This window comes from Leptonotus elevatus, chromosome 12 (assembly GCF_054856555.1).
Source record: "Leptonotus elevatus isolate MCC_2025b chromosome 12, RoL_Lele_1.0, whole genome shotgun sequence".
Taxonomy (NCBI): Eukaryota; Metazoa; Chordata; class Actinopteri; order Syngnathiformes; family Syngnathidae; genus Leptonotus; species Leptonotus elevatus.
In genome coordinates, this window is record NC_141250.1 from 14,804,892 (window position 1) to 14,832,486 (window position 27,595).

At 39.5% G+C, this 27,595-nt stretch overlaps 2 protein-coding genes and 1 long non-coding RNA gene across 3 annotated transcripts; 2 read left to right on the forward strand and 1 right to left on the reverse strand.

Moving 5' to 3' along the window:
- Positions 1-18,495, reverse strand: gcc2 (GRIP and coiled-coil domain containing 2). Its single transcript, XM_086091544.1, has 24 exons — positions 18,309-18,495; positions 16,449-16,511; positions 16,226-16,310; positions 16,076-16,152; positions 15,890-15,994; positions 15,279-15,771; positions 12,820-14,651; positions 12,648-12,708; positions 11,410-11,510; positions 11,173-11,271; positions 10,218-10,337; positions 8,814-8,978; positions 8,090-8,194; positions 7,570-7,732; positions 6,586-6,686; positions 6,395-6,472; positions 6,177-6,314; positions 5,729-5,850; positions 5,423-5,599; positions 5,061-5,269; positions 3,704-3,919; positions 3,407-3,546; positions 1,359-1,560; positions 1-1,263 (listed from the first exon to the last, which is right to left on the reverse strand). The coding sequence occupies exons 1-24, from the start codon at positions 18,312-18,314 to the stop codon at positions 1,190-1,192; spliced, it is 4,932 nt and encodes a 1,643-aa protein (XP_085947670.1). The 5' UTR covers positions 18,315-18,495; the 3' UTR covers positions 1-1,189.
- tmem223 (transmembrane protein 223) lies at positions 2,139-3,099 on the forward strand. The gene has a single exon (XM_086091545.1). The coding sequence runs from the start codon at positions 2,264-2,266 to the stop codon at positions 3,005-3,007; it is 744 nt and encodes a 247-aa protein (XP_085947671.1). The 5' UTR covers positions 2,139-2,263; the 3' UTR covers positions 3,008-3,099.
- LOC147164712 (uncharacterized) lies at positions 15,827-27,595 on the forward strand. The gene is made up of 3 exons (XR_015096704.1): positions 15,827-16,012; positions 25,630-25,858; positions 25,947-27,595. It is a non-coding gene; the product is annotated as an uncharacterized LOC147164712 (long non-coding RNA).

Genomic DNA, 27,595 nt, shown 5'->3' on the forward strand with positions numbered 1-27,595 from the left:
TGGAAGCTCAAAATTGAATTTTTATTGTATCATAGAACTTCATTTTTCATATTTGCTAGTCAAAGCAGATAGGCAAGCATAATTGACACCAAGCTGATTAACTTGCTGTGCTGAATCACTTCTATGAAGACCCTAATTTATAATAGCCTGAATTGGCAAGGTTTACATGATGCTTACCATATCAACTATTAAACCATTCATTAAAATTAACACTCATTTATGTGGAAGGAATCACAATCAGCTGCCACTGAGATGAGAAAGGAAAGTGATTGCAATAATCACATTTTGTATAAACTTTGATTATGGTTAAGTCAATGAAGATTAACCGAGGAAAGCGCAATAGCAAAAATAAATAAGATGCTAAACAAGAAATAAAAAATCACATCTTCATGGGTGAAATTTACAGCTGTTCATGTTCAGAGTTCCAGGCAAAAGTAAAAATAATTTCTGAAGACATATTGGTCAGGGAAGCCTGCGAAAAGAAGGCCAATTCATTCCTAGTTCATTTTTAATAACATAGATAAATAACATCATACCTGAATCTTAAGAAACAAAACTAAAACACCAAATGTACAACATGTTTGAAAGCAAATATGGAATTAAAGAAATGTTAAGTGGATGTGTGTGTGGATGTATATATATATATATATGTAATGTAATATACCTCTAAACATTAATTATTTTAATCTGGCAAATTTGGAATACATTTAAATATAGTAGGACAACAGTACGGCCTGAAATAAGCAATTTATAATAGGATAGAAGAGTACAATCAGACGAATGAATTGGCCCATTAAAAACGTTGATTGGAAAATCTGAATCTAGAAAATAAGTTAACAACCAAATCTGAAGCATAAAGCTACAAAAAAAAAGTACTGTCCAGACAGATTCAGTTTTTATAATGCCTCATGAGCTCCACCTCCTGGAAGAGCCCTTAGTTGCGTTATGAATAAACAAATGCTATACACACACACAGTATATTGTCAGTAACTGTATGAGCAATAAATTGTATCTATCAACTCATTCTACTCTGATGTGGAAAAAAAGGTCACATTTTTGGTTTTCATGATCTGTAAAATGTTTGTCAATGTACATTCCTTTGTCCCCTCTATTTTGCCCTTCAAATTATTGTGACTTCAAGTCATGTCCATATTTCCAGACCTCTTCTCTTGGCTGATGCTGTATTGGTCTATCTGATCCCAGACCAGCTGTGGAGATAAGATCCCCAGCCTGAGCCCCGAGTCCCTGATGCCTCCTCATCGCCTGCACACCAAAGCAGAGAGCACACATTAGTACCTCTGTATAATGAATTATTATGTACAACTATAAAGTGACAACAAATATGTGTATTACTATACCTTGTGCAATGGCAGCCAGTTTGCTTTTCTCATCTGGGCTGAGCTGTAACATGGTGTGAATGACAGGTAGCAGTGCCTGCCTCTCGCTTCCAGACTGCAGGAAGATGAACTGCAGCAAAACGTTCTTTAGATACTCCAGGTTAGCCACACTCTTCTCCCGTTCCTGGTTACGCTCCAACCGACGTACTTCACTCTTCAACAGCTGGGAGATTGGAAGATAACGGCAACATTTTATGTATTCACAAAGTCTACGGAAATACTCAAGCTCTCAAAATTCTGATATGAAATATGATGATACATGTGAAATATATATACTAAAAAGTATGCAGCTGATTTTGGCACTATATATTTCAATGATAGTTACCTTTCAGTTTTTTTTAATGCTTTCTTTCTTGATTGGCCAAGTTTAATTGTAGTGAGGCATGAGGCCTCAATTTCGAGTATAGTTTAAGTTACCAAATACGGTTATTTGCTCTATGATTTTTTAGTGATATTCAACTTGAATATTTATTTGCAAGCCAAATTTCAGTGTGTGCCCTTATATCTTCTACTTGCACCCCAAAAATTACAGGTTAGGGTTCACTATGTTCTTAGTATTGAATTACAAAAACAAAAAACAAAGTCAGTCTGGAGCCTTGCAAAATTTAAATTAAGTTAACCGAATAGCCCGTCATGGCTTTGTAAGTAAGTAGGTAAATAAATGAATACATTAAAAATAAAAATTACAAGTTTTGGGTCGACTGCGCTTTCCGTAGTTTACGCGATGACGTCATAATCGAAAATGGCTGCGCCCTGTGAGCACGGACCCGGTAACGTGACGTGACAAACTGTTAATCGGATTTCTCGACGTATACCAATGTTTTTGGTTTGATCTCCTCTACCAAATACATCTAATATCACACAAAATGAGTTTGCTTCGCATTTGCGGCGCACTACGTCCACTCTGGCCGATCACTCTCAAGCAAAAAGACGCGTTACTGCGGTCAAAGTTTCCAGTGAGCGGAATGTCTATCCGGCTTGCCCATGTGTGTTTTGCTGGACCGGGGAGACGTGTTTTCGCACACCGCGGCATCTACACCTACACTGAGCTCTCCAGAGACGTCACCCTGTTCCAACACGACCGAACGGTCTTCTTCCGGCTCATATCTGTCTTCTGCGGGGGGCAGTTTGTCTTCTGGTCGTACCTGGCTCACTTCGCCTACACCGGCCTCAAAGACACCAGGCCCACTCGGGAGCAGGAGAAAGGAAAAACTCCCACCAGCACCGCTTTGGCTGGGATGTGGAGTTTTGAAATGAACCTGGGGTCCAACACCTGGAGGTACGGCTTCACGCTGGGATGTGCGACAATAGGAGCATGCATACTGGGACTGGGAATTCTGTTTTGTAGGCGCTCTGTCAGTCAGGTGGTTTTATTCCGAGGTGGGAAGATGGTGTCAGTTACCACACAGTCACCTCTGGGAATGGGCCACGGCCAAAGAATAACGGTTCCGTTGTCCCAGGTCGCCTGTCACGCCCACAGACACGAGTCCCCCTCATTCATCCCCCTCAAAATCAAGGGACATAAGTTGTACTTTCTATTGGACAAAGCGGGCACTATGAACAATGTAAAACTTTTTGATGTAACTGTTGGGGCATACCGTCCTCTATAAATTGACTTTTGGGTATATTGATGCAACTTGTTGTAAAAATCCTACTATTTGTGTGAAAATGACAAATAAACACAATTCACTGTAATTCACAATTCAGTGTATATTGTTTTCTTAAAGTAAACAATGTATGAATACCATTAATTGATGTGTATATGACTTTTTTTCCCCCTTTTTAAAACACAACCCGCAATCAGACAAATGACAACATCAGCATCTGGTGTGACGTATATTAACAGTGACAATTACTTTAAACTTAACATGCCAGCAAAACTGTGTGTGAAACTTACCCTTATTCCAGCATCTCCCAAATAGATTACTTTCCCCCACTGTGAGTCAGTGCTGTTTAATGTCTTAAAAACAAGTGGAAACATGCATAGTAAAAAGTGTTAGCTCACTTACATTGACCTGCTCCATGAGGACAGCATTGGTAGCCTCAGTTTCATGCAGGAGGCTGTTTATGTGCTCCAGACTGCGTGTGGCTGTGCTCAGCTTGTGAGTAAGTTCGTCTTTCGTGGGTTCTACAGTCCACACGAAAGGCTCTGGAGACCAAACCCAATATATGTCAATAAAAAAAAAAACAAAGCTGTAAGAACATATATAACTCTGAGGTCCGGTTATTTAAACAATAACGTGAAAAAAGTGAACAGTGCATTCCCAAAGTAAATCTCATGAGTGCAAATCTTGGTTTGAACCCACCTTGCTTGGGGTCAGGTGACATGAGAAGGTGCTCCAGAGAAAGTAGTGATGTAGGGGAGGTGCTTTCATTCTCTGTGGTCTCCATGCCCTCACACTCCTCCCTGGCCATAGACTGGGGGTCACCCGGGGCAACTGCTCCTAGCCCAGCCTGGTTCTGGTCTGCAGTTCTGCGCTGAGCATCAAGAGGCTTCCGACTGGCTTGGACCAACACGGAGCCTGAAGAACGGCCATGGAACACATTTGTGAAACATGTAAATCTGAAATTAATTGGAAAAGCCTTACACTGTTATCCTTTTTCCAAACAAGTCGTTTTTTTCTTGGTTCTCTGTTCATGTTTTTGCTCTTATTTAATAACAACATAAGGGGGCAGCAGACACAAATTCAGCTGGTCAACAGTGGCACCTGATAGGAGAGCAAAAAGGGGGCTTAAGAGTTGGTGGACAGCAGAGACTATTGTGATTAATGAACCTGACAAGCTCAGTCAACAAACCATCACCTCTCCACCTCCACTTTGAGTCTCCTCCACCTAAAAGTGTGTTTAGAGCAGTCTAAAGGTGTTTATTTTGTAGGTTTACCACTCACAGAAGGATCCAGTGCAGTCTTGTATTAATACCAATAAAAGTATCAATCAAAAAACACATTGTTATCTTTTTTAAAGCATTTTTCCATACATAAAAAAAGACAAGCGGGACAAAATTACATTTCTGTATGTATTTAACTTCAAAATCATAATTTAGCTACCATACAAGTCAAATATGGTGGCAGACTGAAATATGACTTTGGTAAGGACGAACATTGGGCCCATCTTCACAGCCTGGCATGCATGTGCGAGCCACTAATGATGCGTCTGTCCAGATGCCACGGTGAGCTGCTCGGCACACTGAGAGGCGGGATCGGAGCGGAGCAGTCGCCAACACCTGACATTTTCCAAGCCCTTGCTGCGTGTGTGTATTTGCTGTTTGACTCCACGCGGCAGCTGTGTGGGAAGTGACGAATGAGCTTCCAACCGATAAACACACCAACGACCTGCCATCCTTTTACCTCTCTCTTGCATCAGTTCTCTCGTGGAATTAACAAGATGGAAAACTTCAAAACCCTTGAGGATTTTGTTTGGGATCAGTGTTGTCTTTTACAGCAGATGGTCGTGTTTTGCTTGTGCTGTTGTCTAGGATCTTTTTTTAGCATTACTTTCAGCATTTTTTGGGTATCATGTTATGTTTCCAAAGTCATCTAAGCTAGGCTAAGTTGAACCAAACATTGCTTCTAGTACAACCTTTATCCACCCTTATAAATAGAAATAAGACTAGTGAATACGAAAATCTAATGATTCAGGTTCAAATGTTTCCCCAATACTTACTGTTTTGACTCTGCAGGTTAAAGAGCTGCTCCTCAACACGAGTCAGCTGTCCCTGCAGCGTCTCAACTGTGGCGCGGTGGTCGTCCTGCAGCTTCCTCAGCTGCTCCCTGTGCGTTTGTCGCTGGGCCTCTATCTGCGAAGATGAGTCAGCTTGAGCCTGCGCCAACTCTGACCGCAGATCCACGTTCTCGGACTGCACCGACAGCAGTCTGGAGGAGGAGATGAAGCAAGAATATGAAAAAAAGCTTTCGGATTCAGGGGTAGCTGGGTTAAGAGTGGCAAACAAATTCAACAGAAGAAAATGCTCGAAATTACATTCCATATGAGATAGTGGTAACATTAGATAACTAAAAATGGCTCACCTCTCTCGGAGGTCGGCCTCCTTGCTCACATTTTCCTGCAGGATTTTGTTGTGTCGCTCTAACAGAGTGTCATGCTCAGTCTGGAGCTGCTGCAGCTCTGCCGTGCTGCTCTGGAGAGTCTGCTGGCTCTCTCCCAGTCTGGACCTCAGCTCGTCCACCTGAGTCAACAACTGCTCTCTGACAGATTGACACATTCATGCCAGTCATGAAACTCTAATAAACGTCAAATCCCATGTGCAGCAGGATGTTCTTATAATTGACCATGTTTTGTTGCTGCCTTTAAAAAAATAATAATAATAATCTTACCTTTCTAGCCTGCTGGCATCGCTTTCACCATGCCCATTGATCTTGCTCTTTTGCTGCTTTAGCACATTGTGTACTCGAACCTTGTAACTCTCAAACTCCTCAGCAGTTGTCACAAGTTCAGCCTAGAGACGACATACACAATGAACAAATATGTGGAAAATAAGGCAATTTAATGCTTTCACATGAACATCTTGGTTAGATTGTGAAACAAACAAACAAACAAACAAAGTTTGCTTGCAACAGTGCAATGTCATCAAAACATTTCTTTTTGTTTGTCTATATAAAAGTAGTGAAGCAAGAGTCTGTAATTACAACTTCCCCTAAAGCAATTTAAGAGTGCTATACTATAGCAGGGAAAAACCAGTGAGTTGATCTGTCAAAATTGAGGATGGGCCTTTCTAGAAAATACACTGAAAGCGAAGGTGTCAAATAGGTTGTATGTTTGCACCTTAGCAATATCCCTCTCCTGCTGCAGGCTGTTAATTCTTTGCTGCAGAGAGCTGCTGGTCCTTTGCTGTTGCTCCAATGCAGACCTGAGTTGGTCCTGCAGACGATGCCGCTCAGCTGTCAGGTCACAAACCTCAATCTCAAATGAAAACAAACACACAACATAATGTGCTATGTTTGAAGCTAAATTGCCAAATGGTGATGTTAGAGATGCCTTACTTTGGTGCTTTCTAACTGTTGCTGGTTAGCCTCTAGCTCTCCTCTTAACGAGGCCTGCAACAGTGCCAGGGAGTTTTCCTGTTTGTGTGAAAATGTCAGTAAACGTAATAACAATCTCACTCATTATTCCAAATAACAAGGCCTTGTAATTATAACCATTAATCAGGACATAAGGTGGAAGTGTAACAGACCTGCTTCTTGGCATCAGACAACTCTTTTTTAGATTTCACCAGCAACTGTTTGATTTTGGCGGTTTTCTCTTCCCCGTGGTCCAACTGGGATTTCAAAGTTTCTGGGCACACAAATTCGCAGAAACGAACATAAATAAAAAGGTGACAAACTAATGCTGTCACACACCAAGTAGGACGGAACAATTAATCAGATTTAAATTAACAGCGCAAAATAGTAGAAAACGCAATTGCAAGTCAAAGTGTTAAGTACGTTATCAACTGAAATTGAAGACATTAACTCTTTAACCGCCAAAAACGTTAAATGACGTTTACTAAAATCCAAATGAATGCTGCCAAAAACGTTAATTGACGTTTACTACATTCCCCCCCCCCCCCCTCCTCAATGGGCAGTGGAAGTTGTTGCGCAGCGCTGCCTTCTCAATGGAGTTGTAAAATCACAAACACCCACTCACTATGGCCAGCAGATGGCAGCATTGTATCTCTTTTCAATGTTCTGCCGGTGTATGCAATTGCAGTGAAACATGGTGGATCGTAGGAAAGAGAACGTTTTCAAGGATGACGTGAATGACCAAAGCCTTTGTCACATTAAATAATTCAGAGCGTCATTAAACAAAAAAATATTAGTGTCAAAGTCACTGTTGTGCAGAAAATGTATATTTTCACAAAAAGCTTATTTAAAATTTTCGCTCAATGTCACCAAATTACCTATTTTTAAATGGTGATTATTAAACAACGGAATAAGGTAGAAACATACTTTTTTTTCTAATGAAAAAAATGGAACGCGTTCTTTAATTAGCTACCCATCATGTTTGTATAGTACACAATATTCTGTTTGCCTTGAAAGATGAGTTAAAATGCTCGAAATTGGCTGGCAGTCTGGGTTGTTTTTGGGATAACGTGTGGCAGTAAAAGAGTTAATAAACGGTCTTCCATATTAACTCATGGTTCACTGAAAATGAAATGACATCAAAGCATCAGGCATACCAATTTCTTGTTTGAGCATTTTTCCCTCCTCAGTCAGTTTGGTTATTTGAGCCTTTAACTCCTCAGAACACTCATCTTTTTCTGAGAGTTTGGCGTTGAGTTCTTTGACCAGACGTTCATAGTCGGCCATCTCCATGTCCAACAGAGAGTTCTGCTGCGCCTCCTGGTCAGAACATAGATGGTAAATAATCACTGAAATGTTTTGTTTTTGTGGTGCTTATATTACAGTATGTGTCGGTTTCGGTATCAAAAGTTCAAACAGCACTAACAATATGGACAGGACGCATTGAAAAGTCAGACCTCCCAGCAGCCTTCGTGTAAACTTCTGTTCTGTCAACGTCTCAGCTAATGGAAAAGCAGCAGCACTGTCCTTTGCTGTGGGCTAACATTTGCTCTTTCTCTCTCTGGAGAGCTACTGCTGTAGCTGCAGGCCAGCCATCACCGGTCACAGCGCTTGACTGGAGAACTCCTCAGAGACAGGAAAGGCTAAAAAGCTGTGTGTCTTACTGAATTGTTGTACCTTGCGTAGCTGCTCCAGCTCCTGGGCAGTGTGCTGCGACTGCTGCTGCTGTTTGCTGAGCTGGGCTTTTAGCTCATCCACATCCTTTGTGGCCCTTGACAGATCCTGAAACACACACATGGAGGTTTATTACAAAAGCGTTTTTTTTTAAATCAACTACAGTAAATGTTATGTGTTCTAATGGTGGGGAAATGAAGCTTCATGAAGCACTTGCAGTATGTTTTAGTGGAGTGAAAAAAACCCCCAACATAAGTGCTTCATGAAGCTTTATTTGGCCATCATTAGCGAAAAGTGAAAATCAGCAAATAATTGATGCCCGCGACCAAAAATGCTTCTGATTGCCTTTAGATGCCACAAGATGGTGGCACTGTACTTACTTCTACATACTATGTGGGTTTTCCCTGCACAATATTTCATAATAGGATGATATTAAAACTGTGTTTGACAAAAATACATTTGTGAAGAGATGTTCCTTTCTATGAAAATGACAAGAAAATATGTCTGCATATAATTTTTCATTATTCATCCAGGTGCATGAAACAGCAACACACTTTTGTATAAAGAGGGCATGAACTCAATAATAGAATAAAGGTTTGCAAAAATGTAATCAATAATACTTGATTGTTGGGTCAATCGTATCATTTAATTGATTGTACCTCACAATCTTCCATTCAAATTTTAAGTAAATTAAAAGTGGCAAATGTTTGGCATTCATGGTTTCTACCTTCATCTTTTGGTCTTTTATTGCCTTCTCCGCTAAAATATCTCTTGCTAGACTGGCTGAATGCTTTTCCAGCTCTTGCATCTGAGCTTCAATCTGCTTCACCGTGCTCCTGGAAGTATCCAGAGCAGCAATAAGGTCCTCCTTCTCACTGCTGATCGAATCCACCTGTAAATAAAAACATTCCTGCCATTATAAGGGTTTGTTACTATCTAAGGTGTTACAATGATCTACGATTTTTTTTTAAAGTGGAAGCCAACCTTAGTGACCTCACTAGTCTAAACATGACATTCTGATTGATATTATTGTTGTGGAATATGAGTTATGAAGCAAAATCCAACAATTTTTATCCATCTCAGGGGCGGCCATTTTGCCACTTGCTGTCGACTAAAGATGTCATCACAGTTGCTCGGGGCTCAGGCAACGACCAATCACAGCTCATCTGTTTTCTGAAGCTGCGCTGTGATTGTGACCTGAGACCTGAGCAACATTGATGTTCAGTCGACAGCAATTGGCAATATGGCCGCCCCCTGAGATGGATAAAAACGGCTGGATTTTGCTGCTTAACTCATATTCCACTATCACAATATTAACCAGAATACCATATTTAGACTAGTGGGGCTGCATAGAACATATTGGCAATTTTTTTTGGGGGGGGGGGTGGGGTTGACTTCCATGTTTATTCAAACATTCCCGTTTTAATATTTCCACTGAGACGTTAAAGGCTGACAACCCCCACAACAACAAATTGAATGTCTCAGCTGGAAAATGCTAATGAGCGAATATATTCTACATCTTCACAATAACATTTGAAAACTGCTCATGCAAATCTGACAGCAGCAGCACTCTGCGGGCTTCTTTCTGCAAGGAACACTGAACCAGCAACCGCCGTCTCCTCATCATCTGTCAGCCAAACATTGACACTACGGTTAGTAAACAGAGATGTCCAGATGTACTCTAAATTCCCTGACTGGCTTCCAGTTTGCTTTTTCCCCCTGAGACCAATGAGCGCACGCAAAAAAAAAAAACGCCTCCTTGGAAAAAGGCGCTGCAATGCCAGGCGGCAGATGGAAGCTTTACTGTGCTCCATTTACCTGCCTGTGGTTCTTATTGCAAAGAGACAGTTATGAGTTTGGGCGAGAGGAGCATTCAGTCACTATAAACCAAACTCCTCCTGGGCTCACCCACTCAAATCGGATGGGCCATTTGTGAGTGCCGCACTGCCAAGCATAACTGGGCGAAGTGTTGCCGGCTGTAAATAGGATGGAAAGTGACATGCGTGAGAGGTATTGGAGGCCTGATATCGGGATGAAGGAGCACTGCCTTAAGAGTTACTAGCTAGCGTGAGCAGTTTGTATTTGTCCACGGTAATATGTATGTTGGTGATTAAACATGTATTTGTGTTACCTGTGTGACAGCACTGTTGAGGTGTTTGGTCAGGTCAGCGATCTGTCTCTCTGCTGCCTCCACCGTCTCTCTTTCTTTATCCAGTCGCTCCGTCTGTTTGTCGTAATCCATCTGCAGGTTCTACACACACACGACACAGAGCAGACAGCTCATTGAAGGCAAACTATATGCATCTCAGATATTACCTGCATTTACGTTTGAGTCGGGGACATGGTGGTTATTAGATGCGACTCAGTGATTTTGTTTATACCGAAAGGAGTGTCAGGAAGGGGGGCTGGTTATGGAAACTGCTGGGATTACTCTATTTTTAAATGGAAAATGCTTTTTTCCCCACTTTTCTTTCCCGAGTTCCTCAACGATAGATGAAATGGCTTTATGCTGATTTGATCTGACGCACAGATGCTGATATTGTTTACTTTGGCTACATGTTATTTTCATTATAACATTAAATTCCAAAACATTCTCTCTTTTTTTTTTTTAAATCAACACATTTAACCCATTTAACCCATTTTTATCTTCTTGCCACGGTGCATCCTTTCCCATTTGCATCCTCCTCGCTAACAACAACTGCCCTCATTTTTTCCATCACTACATCTGTCAACCATTTTCAGCTGTCTTTCTCTAGATTTCATTTGGCAGCTCCATCCTCATCATCCTTCTACCAATACACTTATTATATCACCTTTGAACGTGTCCAAACCATCTAAATCTCGTCCTTCCAACGTTATCTCCAAAACATTTAACCTTAGTTGTCCCTCTAATGATCTCATTTCTAATATTCTATCCTACCTGGTTACTCGAACAGAAAACCTCAACATCTTCATTTCTACCAACTTCAATTTCCCTTTCTGTTGATTCTAATCCATACATCACACAATAATTCAATCACTAATTCAGAATGTGATTTACGGGATTTCCTGGCAGTTTTTTTTGTACAGTCTAAGACAATAAATACCTTGTAGCCTTCAGCACTATGGATAATGTCCTTCATCGAGATATTCACTTTCTCTCGCTCGGCTTTTAGAGATGCTATTTCGTCTTTGAGGGTTGCAACCTGAAAAAGAAAATGATCCAAACCCATTATTATTTTTTTGCATAAACACTGAGGTAAGGACACTTCAAGAAACCTGGGAGTGCAGTTTTCAATTGAGTTAAGTGTGTCTCTTCACATCATATAAATGATTCACTGCACCTCTTTTTTAGCTGTGTCCAGCTCCTTCTTTGCTTTGACAGCCACTGCCTTGATTTTGATCATCATCTCATCCTTCTCTTTGTTGTCCTTCTCCAATTCACCTGAAATAATTTGCAAAAGTCTTAACAATAATGCTCCAAAAATGAAAGGAAGGCATTTCATTTTCATCAACAACAGTATTCCACCCGCTATTCAATATCTCCAAATAGGGCTGCTCGATTATGAAAAAAATATTAATCACGGTTATATTGGTAATAATTGAAATCACAATTAGGACGATCATTTATTTTTTGGTACAAAACAAGAAAATGTTTGAACAAAAATGTATTAAGAGAAATACAATTTTTTGAAACATTATAATTATGCAAGTTCTTTTTGGATGAAACAAAATGTATTAGTTATTTAAAAATGTTTAAAAGGTACAAATGTATAAATTTAAACAACTTAAACAACTCAAAATTAGTATTAACTCATTCACTGCCATTGACGCCTATTCATTTTAACTATTTCTATTAGTTTAACATTTTTTCCGACTTTTGTTAACAAGAGTATGAAAACCTAGAATTTTTTTTTATTGCACATTTAGAACAGATATAAGATTTGGTATTAATCGTGAGTTAACTAGTGAAGCCATGTGATTAATTTCAATTAAAAATGTTAATCACCTGACGCCCCTAATTTTAAATAATATATATAAAAAAAATGTTTATCATGAGTTAACTAGTAAAGTCATGCAATTAATTATGATAAAAAAAAATTATCACCTGGTGCACCTAATTTTTCATAATTTTTTCTTTAAAAAAAGAAAAAAGAAAAAAAGAAAAGATTATTAAAAATTAGGGGCGTAATTAATCGCATGACTTCACTAGTTAACTCACGATTTTATATCTGTTCTAAATATACAATAAAAAAAAATCTAGGTTTTTATACTCATGTTAACAAAAGTGGAAAAAAAAAGTTAAACTAATAGAAATAGTTAAAATGTTTTTTTTTTTTTACGTCTATAGCTGTCAATGGCAGTAAATGAGTTAATAATCTTTTTTTATGATTATGCTGATTTTGTAGTAGTGGAGTGTAATAATTGAAATTGTAATTGAATTTCGATTAACTGCGCAGCCTTATCTCCAAACAAGACCATCACACACATGTATTTTTTTAGCTATTTACTTTACGGATTGGACAAAAATAAGGCCAAGGCTGATTAAAAAAAAAAAGTGTTGGCTCAAAGAGAAGTGTACCTATTTTTTGTGTAATATCCATGGATTTCTTTTCTTCAGAAGCAGACGTGGCAGCAGAATCCTGACACAATAACAGGGTAAACAGAGAAAAAGATGTAAAACACTTGTACAACCTTCTTCAAATTGAACACATACAAGCATATAAAGAAGGAACACGAGACTCGACACTGACCTGCAGTGCAGCCGTCTCAGCCCTTAACTGCGATATTTGGGAGTCCTTGTCCAACAGCTCTTGTTTGAATTCTGTACGTTCTCGCTCTAAAGCGTCAATGTTAGCCTGCGCCTTTTCTTCCTTCTCTTGGGACATCAGATTTATTTGTGCTTGTAACATCTGATTCTCAGCATACATCTTCTCATTGAGTAACTTCATATCGTTCAAGTCCTTCAGCAGTCCTCCAGTATCCCTCAGCGTCTCCTCCAGGTTGGCGCTCATCGTGTCCCTCTCCAGCTGCACAGCCCGGAGCTCGTCTGGCATCGCCTCAGGGCGTCTTTCTGCTCGAGCCTCTTCAAGACAGCTCCTCAACAGGGTTCGCTCTTTTTCCAACTCTTGTAAGCGTACTTGGAGGTCTGCCATTTCTTCCTTTGTGTTTTTTAGTGCTTCACACTGAGCCTCAAGTTCACTCCCAGCGAATGCTGCTTCTTCTGTCAGAGAATTCCCCTTGGCTTCAAGGTCGCTTTTTTGGGAAGACTGCTGCTCCAATTGAGCCTCTACGGTGGCCAACTTGGAGCCCAAAAGTTCTTGCTCTTTCTGGGTTTGGGAAAGTGTAGTTAAAGTCTCTTCCAGTTTTTGATGGAGGCAAGCATTTTCTGAGGAGATGTATTTAATAGTCAGCGCTGAAGAGGATACAGCCTCCTGCATTCTGTTCACTTCCTCTTTCAGGCTTGCCTCCTCCATTTTGTCCTCCTCATTTAAAACCTGCATTTCATTCTCTTTCTCCATTTTCAACATTTTCAACTCTCTTTCAGTCTCTTGTTTCAGTAATTGTGCTGCCTGCTTCTCATCCATCAGGCTCTCAATGTCTTTGGCATTTTTATTTTTGAGGTCCTGTATCTCCTCCTCTCGAAGCTGAAGCAGGGAACGCGTTCTGTCTCGCTCTTCAGTCAGCATATTCAACATCTCATTTAGGTCTTCAGTCATGTTTTCTTTTATTTGAAGTTGAGAGAGGATCTCTTCATTCTGCCTGGTAAGCGTTTCCACAGATTGATTGAGCTCCTGTGCTAAGGCTGTTTGTTTCTCTGCAGAGGACTGTACTTTCTGCTCATCAGCAGAGTAACTCTCAAGCTTGAGCTTTAGTTCTCCCACAGTCTCCATCAGAATATTTCTCTCTTCTGTAACTTCTCTGACTTTTGCTGACAATTCTTCCTTCTCTTGGCTGAGCTGCTCTGCCTTGCATTGGAGGTTCTTTACAGTCTTTTCCTCTTGTTCCTTCATGGCTTTGTACTGGAGAACAAAATCGTTTGTCTTCTCACCTAGTTCTGTTTCCAGGTTTTGCAGTATTCCCTTAATGTGGTAGAAGTCAGCCAGAGCAGAGTCCCTCTCTCGGGTCAAGACCTCACACTGGGACCTGAGCTTCTCTTGCTCATCTTGTTCCAGTGAATTTTGGTCTTGGACTGGCTCCTTGGAATCCTCTGACACGTTTGTCTCATACCCAACATTACCGACATTTAGGGTTGTTGTTGTTGGGTCACTTTCCCGATTCATCTGCAGCTCATTGATTTTGAAGTCCATCTCCTCTCTCTCCATCTGGAACTCATCCTTGACTTTTTCCAGCTCTGCCTCCAGCTCGCTCTTCACATTACTGAGCAGGGTGAGTTCATCTTGTAACATTGTGTTCTGAGAGTGAATGTCTTCCAGGGCCGCTTTCAGTGTTCCACCTTGTGTAAGCTCGCCATCAACATGGCTGGATTCAGCCTGACTGCATGTCGACAGTGCCAGCATCTTGGCAATCCTTGAACCTCGACCAGGTTCCTCATCTTCTTCTTGGACATCCTGGAGGTAGCTATCTGTTGAAATAAAGGTGATGTTAACTGTAAACATTAGCTTCTTTCATTTTAATGTTTTTCCCCACGCTTACATTTGTTTAAACTAACTTAGCAATCATTATAATAATTTGGTAGCACTGTGAGCCCATATGACTATATCTGGATTGAAGGTACACACTCCAGAAATTGCTCATATAAAATTACAAACAAGACGTTCATATTAACTCATTCACTGCCATTGACGGCTATAGACGTCACAAATTCATTTGAACTATTTCTAGTTTAATTTTTTTCCCCCACTTTTGTACTTTTAGAACAGATATAAAATTTGTGATTAATCGTGAGTTAACTTTTGAAGTCAATTTTTAATATTTTTTTCTTTAAAAAAAAACGATTAAAAAAAAAAAAAATTCAAGAAAAGGTTATTAAAAATTAGGGGCATCAGGCAATTAAAATTTGTAATCGGAATTAATCGCATGACTTCACTATCACAAATTTTATATCTGTTCTAAATGTACAAAAAAATCTAGGTTTTCATACTCTTGTTAACAAAAATGGGAAAAAAATGTTAAACTAATAAAAATAGTTTAAATAAATTTTTGACGTCTATAGCTGTCAATGGCAGAGTCAAATTTAAATTTGTTTTACCTTTGAGGGCCAGCTGCTCCGTTAGCTCTTCCTGGAGCAACAGAAGACGCTCCCTCTCAATCTCACAGTCCTCCTCCAAAGCTCTCAGCTCCTCCTCATGCTGCATGGTCCTCTGAGTCAACTCCTCTTTCAGGTTCTCGATCTCCTGCTGGGCTTCAGTCAGCTGATTCTGATGACTCTCTTGCAGCTCTGCGATCTCTTTGGAGTTTCTTTCTTGGATTGCTTCCAGTTCAGCTTGAAGAGTTTGGAGATGAACTTCCGGGGAACATTTGTCCTCTTCTGGGTGACATTTCCCACTGGCTTCCTCAGTTGGGTTCTCTTTCTCTCTTTCACTGTCTAACTCCCTATCACTGTCTTCTCGCTCCTTCAACAATTTCTGAAAATATGCGACTTCATCTTGGTGTTTACTGTTGGATTCCTCAATGCTTGTCTTTAAAATGTCAATTGTTCTTTTGTGCTCTTCTATGACATGTCCAAGGTTTGTGACATCATCCTGCAAAGGCAAAGTGTGACTGTAAGATTCAGTTTTACACACGTTTGTACTTATCTCTTTGCCCTCATAGTATAACTTCCTAGAACTGCCATATTAATAACTTGGTATTTTAGGTGACCTTGGCAAGCTGCTTGGTGTGCTCCAATTCTTTACGAGTCAGGGCAAGGCTTTGCTGGATTTCTGCCTTCTCCAGTAATAATGCATCCATCCGCTCCGTCAGCTCCTGTCACACACAGTACAGGTAAACTACAAAGCTATATTGGTAGGTTTACAATAATGACATTCTGATATGAAACATTCAAACCTGTATTAATGTGGCATCGTCTGAAATGCTGATGTTTTTGGAATGTTCTTGGAGGGCTTCAACTTCTTTCTCTAAACCTGAAAATGCATGTCAGGTCAAATGCTGCTTGAACCTCATTATCCCTCAGCCTGAAAATAAGCATGTGATCACCTGCACATCTGCTCTTCATCTTTTGGAAAGCAGCCATCTGCTTTTTGGTAAATTTAATAAGATCATCTTTGGACAATGTGTCCAGCTAAGTGTTCGGAAAGAAGAAACAAAAAAAAACATTAAACATCATCAGTCATCATATCAGTATCTGTACACATTAAGACAAAAAAAAAAGCTAATTTGAATTGGGGCTATGCTTTACACATTACAAGTGCACAACAACCTTCGACTTGGGTGCACCAGCTGGCGGTGAAGCCACAGACTCAGCTACTGTGCCACCAGGGTCCTGTAAAAAAGTGATGTCACACTGAGTAAAATATAAAGTTACTAATATGATTACAGGCAATGACACATGCACGTTTATTTACTTGATTAGTTAATTTAATATACAAGTGTTTGAGGAGTTTCATAAAACACCTGCCCTAACCACTGTAGGGATTCCTAATGAAAATATTTAACTTTACTTTTGTTCTCGTGAATTTCAGTTCCATTTCAGTTCGGAGCATAAGTGGTTAACTAATTTGCTCCCAAAAACGTATAAATAAATTATATTTTAAATGTTTTAAGTGTCCCAAAAACGTATATATACATTTTTGTTGTTGTTTTTTTTTAATGCTAGTAGCAGCCTTTCAACTGCAAAGAACGGTTGAAGTTGGTAGCAGGTGGCAGCAGATCATAGGAAATTACTCAGAATTCTAAATAGATTTGTGAATAATGATGAAACTTTGCTATATTCTAATGCTAATTGCTGCAAAACAGAAACAGATAGAAATATCCTTTTTTTTCCTGATGAAAGAAGAGACTTGCATCTTTTTTTGGGGTAGGTTTCAGGTTTTCATAGCAATATAACAAAATATTCGGCCTTGCAAAATCAGTCAAAATCCAGTAAAATAGCCGGGAGTGAAGGGGGTTGCTTCAGTGAAAATGGCCGGGAGTGAATGAGTTATAACACCCTTCATTTACTCTATTGCATTGTTTTTTCTTTTTTCTTTTATAAATCGTACTAGTCAGAGTAGATTTAATGCAGCATACAATTGACTATTGAGTATTTTTGTGAAGAAGATATACTACTTTTACTCCATTACTTAGAGCTGTATTTTGACTCACTTTTCGGTTTATTAGCAACGTGACAAGATTTCCCAAAAATGACAGTCTGACAGAATTTGAGTCTGGTTGTAATGGCCACTTCAACCGAAGTAAAACGCACCAAAAATGTTGAAAATTGGATGCAGGGTTTTGGGAAAATTTTGTTTAAACTCAATTTTTCCAAAAGGGCCTTTTTGGGAATGCTTTTGTTCTATATTATGTTGCAAAATCTGTCCACCTTCAAATTAGAGTGGGAACTCAGGGGAACTGTTTCAGTTAAAATTATTCACCAATTGCTCGTACAGGTCAAAATTCTGAGATGTCAACTAGTCGAAATTACTGTGATGTTTGAAAAGCCGACACTTGCTCTAAAAACCTGCCTTAAACTAGCGCCAATGGTTGATTATTGGTGAAAAGAGCAGTGCGGGCAGTAGAATTGGTCATTTACTTTACTACAAAAAAACATTTTAGTTTTTGCTGTTATCTCTGTTTATTGTGCTGCTTTACAAGTGGAAACAAAAAGTTAAGCAGTGACTTGTAACTGACTGCCTTAATTTATGTTATTTGATAAGACTTTATTGTTGTATCTTAATGTGATATCGTTGGGCAATATCACTAATATTTGTTGGCTATTTGACGTTCATGCAGGATTTAAAAGCAACAAATCAAAAGTCATTCACCATTTACTCAGTATTGGTGGACAAGGAGTCAGGTCTCACTCAGGGAACACCTCAAATCCAAATTCAAGGTAAAAATAAATACCTACTATGTCTCAACATTACACTTGATTTTTTTGACTCTTTCAACAAGCTCGGCTTTCGAGATGAGCAGACTGAAGCTGAAACGAAGTCTGCTTCCTGAAGTTATCCTACTATACATTTACCTTCCGTCAGATAACAGTATACCTTCGGTTGAATATCTTGTTTAGTATTTAACTCACTCACTGGTGTTGTCGCTCTGAATGTCGCTAAAGCTAAATTCCACGTCGTTCACTTACCTCCATTTCACTCTATAAATGCTTTAATATCCTTTGAATCACCTCGCAGCCACGACGCGATAACAGTAAAGCTGACCGGACACGATAAATGAGGTTTATTCAATAATATCCGATTTCTTTCAGATTGAACACGACACAAATGTCACTGTTTTGGTCTTGAGTTGTGCTCGATTACTTCCGCAGTCGTCAGACGAGTGACGTCAGCGCGTAGTTCGTCACACCCCCCAGGAAGACGAATAAAGAGGCGTCTGTTGATCTTAAATTTGTAACAAATAAGAAATATCATTTGATGAATAATATCCTTGCAGAATTTTTTTTGAGCCTCTTGGAGATACTTAAATGTTTTTTTTTATTTTTAGTTTTTTTTTTTTAATGTGATTCATGTAAATTGGATTGACTGATCTCTGTATTCTTTTTCTATGTTCAATAAATGGTTTAAAAGAAGCGTCTATTGGTTTCAAAATGTGTCAGTTTATTAAAATAATAATAATAATAATAATAATAATTATTATTATTATTATCCATCCATCCATTTTCTTAACCGCTTGTCCTCACAAGGGAGCTTATCCCAGCTGGCTTCTGGCAGTAGGCGGGGTACACCCTGAACTGGTTGCCAGCCAATCGTATTATTATTATTATTATTATTATTATTATTATTATTATTACTACTACAACACTACTACTACTACACATAATTCATCTAGCTTGTATCATAATAAGGGGGGGGGGGGGGGTTTAGCCACGATACTCAATAATTTACACTTAATTTCAATCTGTGGGCATTTTTTTTTATTCTACCAAAATAAATGTGAAAATCATTTCACAAGAGTGTTAATGAATTAAATAGGCATACGTTTGTTTCTGCAATTACTTAAACAGGACTGAAAGGAAAGAGTGTTTCTGTGCCCTGATGCATACAAACTGGTGGACACTGTAACTGTGCCTCAGTATTCCCATCACGTAAGAGCCAATTTCATCTACTGAATATGGAGACTGTTTTGACATGAATGATAGAAGAACTGACAGAGGGAGCTTAGCAAGATGCCTCTCATCCTGACAAGTAGTGGATGCAGTGGGCAGAGGGGCAGGCGCTGTGCTGACTCCCTGTCTCTTTTGGAAGAGACCATTTCTGAATCTCCGCCTCCTCCCTCCCTCCCGGGTCAGACCCTTCAATCACAGCCCGCTGTGTTTTCTCCCTGGGCATCGGGCAGTATTTTGCTGTCGTGTTTTTTCCCTACCACTCCAAAGTTGTCAGTCAGGGATGGCTTTGTGGTAATACCTGACACTGGCAATGAATGGCCTGGTCAACTTTAGAGTGTGAAGAAGGAACATCTATCCTCTTATTATCTTATTTTAGAAATGCACCGTGTTGTGTTGCAAAAAGCAAAAAAAAAAGATAAACAGTTCATTTGTCCTCCCCTTTTGACCTCCTTTAGGCCTTCCTCTCCTTTTGCCCCTCCACTCTAGTGCACTCCAGTTCCTACCAATCAGTGAAAGGTGACTTTGGGGTGGGTGGGGGCATGATTCTGTTTGGTTATGTTCAAAAGGACTCTTTAAGATGATATCATTAATTGCCTCAGTAAACAGCAACAAACACCAAAAGTCATTCAAGTTTAAAGAAATGATCAATGCTCAAGGATCATGACATTGTACTCAGTATTTGCATAAGTATCAATGACTTCACATCTTCTTTCACTGCCCGCGTGCATTTGTTTTCTTCCTGACATTTTTCTCCAGTAGACTGGCAGCACCATTAATGGAGCTGACATTTTAACATATGGCTTTGACATTTTACCGCGTTATTGTTGGAACTGAACCCTTGATTGTTCTTTTCAGTTTAGACCTCGAGAGAGTGTGTTTCCCAAATAAAGATCAACACTTGAATTCACCAAAGATGAACGATACGCCACTACGTCTTGGGCTGTTTGTTAATTATGGTGGCTAGTTACATAACAGGCTACTGTTTAATAAAGCATCTGTGCTGTAAGTTGACTTCAATGGCTGGATAAAAAGCAGTCACTAAAACCACACGGCTCGGTTATTATTAATTTAAACATGTATACAAGCTAGCCTTTTTGAATTATAGTAAGTTGATATCATCATACTGTAGACGTAACTACATACAGTAAGTACATGCATTTTCAAGTACTAAGGTAACAAAAAAGAAACACGCAGGCTTGATACCTACACGACTATCATCAACTTATAAAGATGTAATCGTGCTACGATTACAGTGACAGTAAATAAAATAAATGATACAAGAAGGAAACACTTTCGCAGATCTAATTTTCCCCACATTGTACAGAACATGCAATAAGAACACCAGATACAATGCTGCGATGAATGATATACTCAACTCAACACCACACAGCTTGATTTAAAAAAGATACTCAATGTTCCTCAGTCTGGTTCCTCACACAGAAAAAACAATGAAATGTTGACTTTAATGTTGTTTTCTTCAAATTAGTTATAATATTGTTTTCTTCAATTTATTTCGAACATGCATAGCAAAAGGTTCACAGCATAATACAGTAACTTGTGAAAAAAATTGCAAAATTACATCCCATAAAAAAATTAAGTAAAAAAAAAAACACACAAAAAACATAGGTAATAACATACATGCTTACACATGTTTGAAACGGAGTAGGGGTCGGGGGCTTGGGGGCTTGGTTGGAGGGGGGTGGGGTGGCTGGGTACTGGGTCTATTATTAATGATACCAGCATGTGAGCTGGGCATCTGATTCAAAAACTCCAAAGAGTGCAGCTGACATTTCGGTCCATGTTGGTCCATGGTCATTGACAACAGAGAAGGGGATGTTTTCAAATGTCTATTACACGTCGCAATAGTGAAATAATTCTTTAACTCTTTTGTATTCATCTATACTCCGTTTTTTTTTTTTTAACCAAGGGCCATGAGGAATATATAGTGGAAACGAAAAAGAACAGCACGTGCAGCAGTTTCTCTTCCCTGCCTGTAGGCTGCCAGTGCGTTGATTATAAATAGTTTGGTGGCTCAGCAGGAGAGCAACACTTCATCAAGACCAACCAGCGCAACCTGCATCCGTCTTTAAGCAAACGGATCAGTCTTGATTACCCGGTGCTGTCTGAGTACAAACTCACCCAGTCAGTGTTTGCACAACATTGTGAACATCATGTACAAATGTTTGGTCAACTATTTAATGTTTCCTGTACAAAAAATGACATGTCATGCCATGATATTGTATTGCCACAACTTCCTACAATGGAAATGTACTTATTCTATAAAAAAGTCAAATCATGTTCCCAAATAGCTTTCAAAGACTGCTTCTGCCGCTTTACGTCACTTGCATTTGACGTTATGATGCATAATACATTAAGTTGACATCAGTGGGTTGAGTTGGTGAGCTTGGTCAATTGGAAATGTGTTTGAAAAACCACATAGAAACATATGTAGCTGAAACTTCAGTGACAGAAGGCAAAGCAGCTTTATATTTATATTGCGCATTTCATACACAAGATAGCTCAATATTCGTCACATAGTGAAAAGAAAAATCAAATTCAAAGTTATTTACAAACAAAAGACAAACGCAAAGGGGTGGAAACAGAAGAATTTGAGCCATTTAAAAGCAAAGTCATAACAAGAAGCACAATAAAAAATAATTTGGAAAAAGAGATTTTAGAAATAAATGATTTAAAAGACCTTAACCATTGGCGTAGTAAAAAAAAAACATTTTTAAAGCATTTACATTAAGGGCTAACTTAATTTCTGTTGGCAGCTTAATTTGTATCTATTTGCGTGCAGCACAACAGCTAAATGCTGACTCACCATCTTTGCTTTGAAGTCTTGGCTCCTAATTGACCCGAGAATCTGCTGACCTCAGAACCCTACTGGGTTTATATTTCGTTAGTATTTCTTAAATGTATCAAGCATCTAAGCCATTCAGTGATTTTGAGATTAGTAGTATAGAAATAGCAAGCAAAGACAAAAAGAGGAGACGCAAACGAGGACAAATGATCGGGTCTCAATGACTATTCTGTCACACATTTGTTCATAAATTGCACTTACGCTCTTTTATATGAAGCATGTAGTATTCACCAATGTACGTTGGTGTTGAACACAGAATTCTGGGATATTATAGACATATAGGGCACATAACACACTTTGGGGGGGTGGGATAGGGTGGGGTGGGGTGCCTGGCGGGCCTGCAGTGCTCCGTCCTGCTGCGTTGGGTTGGGGGCGCGGGCCGTGTTGGGGTGGGGGGCGCTCCTGTTCCTGGGTTTGCTCTCTGGCCGGTGGCCCCTGCGGGGCGCGGGGGTTGTCCCTTGGCGCTGCCGTGGCCTGGGGGGCCCTGAGGTGTTGCGCTTGCTCTGTCCTGGCAGGGGTCGACGGCTCCCCTCTTTGGTGGAGATTTCCATGCATGCCAGATCCACCACACCAGCATCTATCGAAACTCAGATACAATCTGCTTCTTCCTCTGGTCGTTGAATCGGTGGAGGCTGGTGTCTGTGGATCTCACTCGGCTTCGTCTGTCCTTCCTTCCTGTCCTCAGTCTCTCCTTTGGTCTTTTGAGGTCTCCCTGATTTGTTGGAATTAAGATGTTTCTGGGGTTGGTGAAGGACTCTGGTTGGTGGCCCGGTGGGTGGTGGGTGGTGTCTGGTCGGTGCTGGATTTCACTTTCCTTTCTTTTCTTTGGTCATTCCTCGGGTCTCCTGACGGCCTCACGACACTGGCTGGATTCTGAAGTGTTCGGTTTAGGTGAACGGTATGGGATTTTTTAATAGGTTTTAGGTGAACTAATGAATACACACTCGCACGCACACACACACATGCACATACACATTCTCACCCACGTACAGAAAAAAATAAAAATAAATTCTGGGATACATTTATTTAAATGTGTTGTGACGGAGCACAACAATAGTTTATTGCATTTTCTGTAATTCCACACTACAAGCTTTTATTCCATATCTTAAACACATTTCCTGTGTTTATGTGACTTCTTAATAAATTAAACATCAGGATCCGCTTAAGGTCACTGGCGAGTCCGTTATTCATCAGTGTCGTCGTGTCACCGTAAAAGCTAATGTGCTTGTGTTATTCACTCAGCTCACCAGGGCCAGCCTTGAAGTGACAGCCCAGTTGAGTACATGGACGTTTTACAACACATACACACCAGAAGCTCCATGTTGATGTATTAACAATAGTGGATGCAATACAGTTGCTTATTGCTGACAGTGATGAGACATTTGGGTTCACCGAGTATTGAAATAATGCATCCTCCTTCACTATGCCACCTTTTCTTTCTGTCCATTGTCTATCTCTATGTCTATCTTTGTGTGTGTGCATCGTGTCAGCATGTAGAGAAGAAGAATCGTAATTGAATGAATTTCACATGCTCTGTCTCACTTTCAATCAGAGCTAATGGAAGTGTTGGCTTATGGTCAGCCCATCCCTCAGCACAAATACTGTATTGCAACATCCCCACAAAAACTGGGCCAGCCACTCACACATTATATGCTTATACATTGTGACTACACTTGACCATAGTAGAATGGTCATTTATAGTCTTAGTCCCATTCTGATATTTAATTATTTTATTTGATTTAAAAATTTGGCTTAGGCCTATTTTCTTATGCTATAATAGGCTACTGGTTCACAAATCTTAAAATGATCACATTTTATTAATCATGTAATGGAAAACATGGATGGTGTGTATTCCCTATGTATCTATTGCCAATCAAAGAAATGGTACCTCATTTGGGCGAGCAGAAATGAAAAGACCTGATTCAGCACAAATGTGCAAAACTAATCATTATGACTCTCTCATGAGTCACGACACTTAACAGCATGTACTTAAATATACCGCGGGTATTATTATGATCTCCAGTACCAAGAGCTCCAATTATGCTGCATAAGGCAATAGATTGGGAACCAAAGGTAATTGTTTCAGCAATTAAGCCACATCAGTCACTGTCTGAATGCCGGGGCTGAACAGTATATAGGCACTCCATTAGTGGAATTACAGCAGCCTCATAGTACTCTAAAGAGAGACGGGAAAACTAGGGAAGTTAATGATCCCCAAACGCTAATTTAGCGCTTATGTCAGCCAAGAAACGCACATATGGTGGAATGAGGTATGGGAGAGCTAAAAGACAGATATTTTCAGACCGATCAACAGTATGTGGCTGCATGTGCAAGTGTGTGTTTTACGCCAAGTTGTGTTTATTTCTAGAATGCAAGGTGGCGTATGATGTATGTATATACTGTATGTATGATGTGTCTATAGGTTGGAAGTCCTTGCGTCGATTTTGTGACAGATCCTTTTAAACATGGGCCAAGATCTTTTCTGCTCGACTACACTGTAAAAACAAAACAAAACAAAAAAACGTTAAAAATATATATTTTCCGCCAGCTAGGGCGCCAGAAAAATACTGTGAAATAACAGAAAATTACTTTCTCATAAAAACATAAAAACACAGTTTCTCCCCCCATAATTAAAGTACAATTTTTAACTTATTGTAATTTTAACAAGATTGTATGTAATATAACAGTACATTACAAAAAAATTATGTGATTAATCTTTCAAAACATGGCCAATAACTGTTGAAAAGCTAGATATTGGGTTTAAAATTGCAACAATTTACTGTTAGGGTTAATTCATTTACATAGCATTTCCCCCGCTTACAAGGCTCTCAAACCGCTTTACATTTGACTAGCCATTCACCTTCTGATGACACAGCATTAGGAGTTCAGTATTTTGCCCAAGGATACAGTGTACGCCTTTCGTGATACTTAGCAAATACAGCAGCATACAAAGGTAGGAGAATGAATCCATTAAATGTGAATTGCCTTGAGTGATACGTGATATAAAAAAACTATTTTATTAGCTAGTTATTTTCCTACTGTGAATCATCAAAGAATCTCTTTGTGTCATTGATGCAGCACTGACTGTCAAGATCATGTATAACAATTTCCTTTCTCTTTCATCCAACATCAAAAGCTGGGTAGTATTTATATTTGCACAAAGTCTGAACAGCTCTCAGTTTTACGTCCAAATAATAAGGATGGCATTTCAGGCTTTGGCATTTCCACATGTGCCTCACCTGACATGGATGGAAATGTCAGCACGACAAGCGCGGTAACATTTAATTGACTTTCAATTAGTTCAGTTGGTGTTCAAGGGTAGTTGTTTTAATTGAAAATCGTAATTTTATCTGTTTTTGTAACTTTATTTATGTAGCGATGCCATGTGTGACCCAAACTCTGAAAGGCCAGCTTCTGTCACACAGAACTCTTGCAATTATTACCTGGAAACTAATGTGTGGGCTCTCATGGTACCAGGTCTACTGCAATAGGAGAGGTTCTTTCACAAAGGAGGCACAATAAAAGCCTGTGGGAGTGGATCGACCTCCTGGAGAACACCCAGTCTAAAATTCGTCAGCCCCAAGGAGATGTTAGGGAAGAGGAGAAAAATGAAACAAGGCAGCTACAAGACACGGAGGAGTTGAAGATGGTGAGTCAGGCAGAAGACAAGAACCAAATCCTTATCTCTCAGGTCAGACGCCTTCAGGTATGCTGCCTCAGCTGATCATTCTACTGCAGAATAAGTATTTGTATTATTATGATTGCAATTACTGTATGTCCTATCTTTGTTTTAGCAACTTCTTGCCTTTCAAAAGAAGGATGGGAGGAGCGGAACGGGGACCAATGCAGAGCGCAATAAATTAACAAAAAGAAGTAGAAAAAAGTGGGTTCTGCCTGGGCCCCAAAGTTTTATTTTTCAGCAACGCTACTGTATTATGCAGTACCGTAGTATATAACACTAACACTAGTGCCATTGTTGTTACTGTTTGTAAAATGGCTCTGCTGGTGGGTAGTAGGTGATCTCTGGTCGGTGCTGGATTTCACTTTTCTTTCTTTTCTTTGATCCTTCCTCGGGTCTCCTGACAACCTCACGACTCTAGCTGGATTCTGAAGTATTCAGTTTAGGTGAATGGTATGGGAATTTTAATAGGTTTTAGGTGAATTAAAGAGCACACTCACGCACATATGCACACACACACCCGCACATACTTACGCACATACTCACACACATAAAAAAAAAAGAGCAATGATGATGACGGTAAGATTACAGAATGAACAATACTGAGCTCTCATGTAATTTCATTACATTTTGCTGGTGAATCAGAATCTTTAGTGTCATTGTGCAACAAAATTATATGGTGTCCCATTAGTGCATATAAAAACAACAAGCAAAGCAACAACAAAAAAACAACTTTACCTAAATACATATTAATACTCTAATGAAGTGTCCAGTGTATGCTACCAATGTTCTGTTGAAACATCGTCATTTCTGTACATTACCAAGTTAGTGATGTCAAAGGTCAAGTGGCTGCTTAGTGATAAATAACACAGTTCACCTTAAGTCTGCGTATAATCATTCAAACTGAACCTCGTCGTCTACATCTCAAATTAAAGCCTACAAATTGATCAAGGAGCCCCCTGGTCCAGTCAGCATCTGTAACTCAAATCATTACTCAACTTGAATGTTCCTTGTACTTTTATTACCTTTTTGTTTTCTCTGCTGTATTTGCACCCTGTATCAATTTTTTGTACCATTTTCCCCCCACATCTCTGCGACCGCATGCGTACGCTCATCAAGATAAACAACTATGTGCAGCCCGAATTCAATCTCCAGAGACCCAGACATCGATAATATATTAGTGCCGCAGTTAGAAGCCTAAAGATATCAGTATTGATCTCCTAGTTAGGTTTGGGCTTGTTTGAGGTTGGAGACAAATAGCCTCTTTGTCTCTCTCAAGGAACCCATTTCATTTGAACGAGTCATTTCTTCAACATCTGCTCCTGCTGTAATTCTTAAACGTCCACTGAATGACAATGTGAGGCTAATATAGAAAGAAAACAGGACCGCATTTCCCTTTCATTCATGCAATTATTTTGTATGAATGCTAAAGGACTTGACAGGCCAAAGAGATTTATACCTCTGATTTGGGTACGTGTCAAAATGCTACAAGTAGAGTATCCATCACACTGATGAAAAACTATTTTTCCCAAAATGTGAGAATGGCTTCCTTCCTATTCCAAGAGCACAGCGATCAATTCTATTTGATCTTTTTTTGTGTGTGTAATACTTGCTTTTTGTCATCTTGGATCAGTGCAGCGGTGGTTAAATGGCGAGCTGGGAAGGTTGCATGCTAATTGTGACATTTACTTTCTGAGTCATGCATGTTGATTTGACTGATCAATTTTGGAATCTTCATTTTTCAAATGATGAATATGACAGCAA